We start from the raw sequence: 4,716 nt of genomic DNA on the forward strand, positions 1-4,716 counted from the left end.
GAGAAAATCATAGAAGCAAAACATTAAAATAGAGAAAATCATAGAAGTAAAACATTAAAATACAGAAAATCATAGAAGTAAAACATTAAAATACAGAAAATCATAGAAGTAAAACATTCAAATAGAGAAAATCATAGAAGTAAAACATTAAAATAGAGAAAATCATAGAAGTAAAACATTAAAATAGAGAGAATCATAGAAGTAAAACATTAAAATAGAGAGAATCATAGAAGTAAAACATTCAAATAGAGAGAATCATAGAAGTAAAACATTAAAATAGAGAAAATCATAGAAGTAAAACATTTATTTGAATGTTTTACTTCTATGATTTTCTCTATTTGCAGAAAATCATTAGAATTAAAATAATATACACTGATGAGTTTGCTTATAAACAAGTGTGGCATACTTCACTCTTACCATAGACATGAGTGATTTCAAATTGTAATATTACGTGTTTGTAATTTATTAGAAATTTCTCTTTTTTTTTAATGACAATTTAAAGTCGACTTAGTATCGTCTGTTCATATGCACACTTACATTATTTTAGATGATGGTGAATGTAGAGAACTCGAAGTTTTACTTCCTAGGATTAGTATGTTGTAATCAGTATCCAAAATAAACTTGGTTATTAGTATGTTGATTACTGAAAAAAAAACACCACATAATTTGATATCTATATAAAACTGATAGTAATGTCTGTTGTCTGTCCATGTAACTACTAAGCAGGGTGTGGATGGATCTTCACTAAAATTTGTGTAGAGGTTCATTAGGCCCTTGCGGGGATACATACAAATTTTCAGTTTTGCATTTTGAGGTTTTTATGAGCGTTTTTTTACCATTACTTCGTCCCCTGTTGATAAACTTTCTCGTTAATTTTGGTGAAGATCCATCAACAGGGGACGAAGTAATGGTAAAAAACGCCCATAAAAACTGCAAAACATAAAATGTGTAGCCGCAAATTTTCATGTATCTCCTAATGGACCCAACAAACCTTCTCGTCAAATTTGGTGAAGATACGTTGGGTCCATTCGGAGATATATGCAAATTTGCGGCTACAAATTTTGTGTTTTGCAGTTTTTATGGGCGTTTTGCGTTTTTACAATTATATATAAGGGAAGCAACTTTTCATGTCCTAAGTTAACCTTTCATTAATCATGAACTTACATAACTCCAGCTAGTTATTAATAATTTGGAATTACTAGAGCAAAGATATAGAAGGAAACAGAAACATAATTTCAACTTTAATAATAAAAAAAGGATAATCTGGTTCGAGTCGTGGTGCTACCAAACACGCTTCGTAGTTTCAGCTGTGGGTGCGTTATAAGAGAAACAGTCAATCCCGCTGTTCGACTATTTGGGTGCTGCTAAATGATATGTCTTCTCTTTGGTCTGCAGTTTGAAACTGTTTCAGAATCAAAGTGGTCTCTGGCCTGATCACTTAACTCCTTCTGAGCATAAGGTGTCGTTAAGTTAAACAAATAAACTTAAAGTATAAACTGAATAAGAAATGCAAAGAATGCGTTCGTTCTATATTGTTTTACTGATCATTACTAAGAATTGGATTAGCGGGACATAAACCTGGCGCCAAACATGTTCTTCCTTTCAGTCGTGGGGACATTACAATATGACAGGCAATCCCATTATTTATTGATAAGGAGTATCCCAAGAGTTGGCGGTGGGTACTGGCGGTTGGTTGACTTCCTTCTGATCGACAGTTGAAAATTAGGGACGACGGTGGTAGATAGCCGTAGTAGCTTTGCCATAAACAAATAAACTATACTTTGATCTTCTGATCTAAAATAAACTGATCGTATAGTCAGAATTTGAGAAAGAAAATAAAATAATTAACTTTTTAGTTAATGAATGCAATCCGGTATAAAAAAATGGACTGGAAATACTTAATATCACAAATTGAGAAAACAGAAAACAAACCTTAAAACAATTCGAATGAGCTGAATCATCAGTTGGAGACTTTCGCTGCTAACGACATTTTCGGCCGTAATCCTAATAATATTTCACGAGGTTCAAGCGTGGTTAGATGAATTATATTAGGCTTAAATCCTTATGTTTAACTAAGGATGAAAGAAAGCGTTTAGGCAACTCACCGGATATTCCTTCAAGGCTGATGTTTAGAAACTCATTGGAATATTTGTCTAAGATGGTCTCAGCGTTAAAGTCGTGGAGAACTGACGGCTGATAATGAAAGATTATGTCAGCTACCTCACGAAGATAAAAATTGAAGTTAATACGATGTACGCTAGAAAGAAGCTCCTCCACGCGTTGCTCGTCTCTGTTGTACGTCACCTTCTTCACACTGTGTTTGTACAAATCCCTCACTGGAGCTGACACACTCTCCGGCTCGTCCGTGACAATCGAATGTTGAAAGAAAAACTTGTTTGTTCTACAATGATGGACTTTGACAGTAGTTTTGGACAGCACCGTACTTCGTGCTGGAGGGTAAAATTTATCCGTATGTTTAAGCCATCCTAATTTTGTTAAGTCATACGCTCCTGGTTCATTCAAACGTACATGCTTGGTTTGATAAACGTCTCCCACCGAATTGACGAAGTACATGCCCTGTTGGAAATAATTTTCTTGCTTTGCGCTTGTTAGTTCTATTTCAAAGGTTTCTGAGGAAAATCGTCCTTCAGTACTGTAAGTTTCAAGGTAATCAGGCTGTCCCACGGTTTCTCCGTTTCCATCCAAGGCTTCTTTTATTATACGTATCTTAGTTCTTGGTGCGCCAAGCTGCAAAGCTGTATAGTTTCCCTTTTCCAAGTGTGGCATTATCCATACCTTGCAACAAACATCTGCTTCTGATTTAAAAAGTTGGAGTAAACACCCGTTCGCAGCAGACACAGTGTAAAACTGGTAACAAACAGCTGACGAATCTGAGTTAGGACACATGTTATTACCGTATTCTGGAGCACATTTATCCGCTCCTCCAGGACAGTCACAGTAACACGAAAGTTTCACATTTGCTTGACTGAAATAATACAGATTTTGTACGGGGTATTCATTCCACACTGCTTCTAAGCGAACAGCATAAATGATCCTTTTTCTATGTCCTCCAGCAAACAGACGTTCTTGTTCTTCCGAATCTCCTCTGACGGTCATGCTGATACACAGCGTTTGTCCTAGGGTTAATGGTATCCTAGCAACAGTACCTTCTAATGTCAATCCTTTTTGGTTCTTTGATTCGAAGGTTACACGAGTCACAAGCGGAAATATTTCGTCACAACGAAATTCTGCCACGTAACACTGAACAAAAATGAGCAAAATTGTATAAAACACCAGATGTAAGTCTTTCAGCACCATTTTATTTGATAAGAGGTGAAAGATTCAGATGCGACTAATTTTTGTTTTCTTTTACATAAAGATAAGAGACAGAAGATAGTTGTTATGTGGTTTGTGAGTGCTGTGGAAAAATGAAAAGAAACTTAGATTCAATTATTTACACATTCAGAGTAATTTATAAATATAGATATAAATAAAATTAAAGCACATTTGAAAGTTTGATATAAGTTTTTTAAGTTTATCTATTTGGGTTCTCTGAATGGGCTGAAGAATAAACGTAAGAAATATATCTTTTCTATAAAACCTTGTTGAAACTCTTGAGATGTCTGAAAAGCTGAAAATAAACATAATAAATATATCTTCATGATAAAAAACTTACTGGTGACTCTTGATATTTACGAAAAGTTGAAAATAGACAATAAATATATCTTCATGATAAAAACGTACTGATGACTCTTGAGTTTTTGAAAAGCTGAAAATAGACAATAAATATATTTTCATTATAAAACCTTGTTGAAACTCTTGAGATGTCTGAAAAGCTGAAAATAAACATAATAAATATATCTTCATGATAAAAAACTTACTGGTGACTCTTGATATTAACGAAAAGTTGAAAATAGACAATAAATATATCTTCATGATAAAAAAACTTACTGGTGACTCTTGATATTTACGAAAAGCTGAAAATAAACACAATAAATATATTTTCATGATAAAAACGTACTGATGACTCTTGAGTTTTTGAAAAGCTGAAAATAGACAATAAATATATCTTCATTATAAAAACTCACTGATGATTCTTGAGTTTATTGAAAAATTGAAAATAGACAGTAAATATATCTTCATGATAAAAAAACTTACTGGTGACTCTTGAGTTTTGGAAAAGTTGAAAATAGACAATAAATATATCTTCATGATATAAAAATTACAGATAACTTATGAGTTTTTTGGAAAGCTGCAAATAAATATGTTTATGATACGAGAACTTGTTAGCAACTCCAGCGAATGTAATGTTTGCAGGACCTCTCGATATAAAAATACTTTATGTAGGGAAAAACAACAACTCGGAGTAGAAGTCACGATATTAAAAAGCTATGATACAGTGGTTTATATCACTTAAAGTGGATATCCTCTCCATCCCAACTTCCATCCTAGTAACAAAATATCTGGAAGATAGAGTACCATTTAAATACATAAATATAAGTTATATATATATATAAACAAGTAAATGAATGTTAGTATATACATACATATACATATATATAAACAAGTAAATGAATGTTAGTATATACATACATATACATATATATATATAAACAAGTACATAAATGTTGATATATACATACACATATATATATATATATATAAACAAGTAAATGAATGTTGATATATACATACACATATATATATATATATATA

At 32.5% G+C, this 4,716-nt stretch overlaps 1 protein-coding gene across 1 annotated transcript in view; it reads right to left on the minus strand.

Moving 5' to 3' along the window:
- Positions 1–3,746, minus strand: part of LOC106475647 (cell fusion protein aff-1-like) — a 7,860-nt gene extending 4,114 nt beyond the window's left edge. Inside the window, exons 1-2 of the mRNA XM_022379705.1 lie at positions 3,677–3,746; positions 2,106–3,418 (exon numbers count right to left, since the gene is read on the minus strand). Coding sequence (XP_022235413.1) covers positions 2,106–3,318 — 1,213 coding nt within the window. The 5' untranslated portion in view covers positions 3,319–3,418; positions 3,677–3,746. The remainder of the gene's footprint in view (positions 1–2,105; positions 3,419–3,676) is intronic.
- Positions 3,747–4,716: the final 970 nt, after the last annotated feature.

Source organism: Limulus polyphemus, unplaced genomic scaffold (assembly GCF_000517525.1).
Source record: "Limulus polyphemus unplaced genomic scaffold, Limulus_polyphemus-2.1.2 Scaffold8920, whole genome shotgun sequence".
NCBI lineage: Eukaryota > Metazoa > Arthropoda > Merostomata > Xiphosura > Limulidae > Limulus > Limulus polyphemus.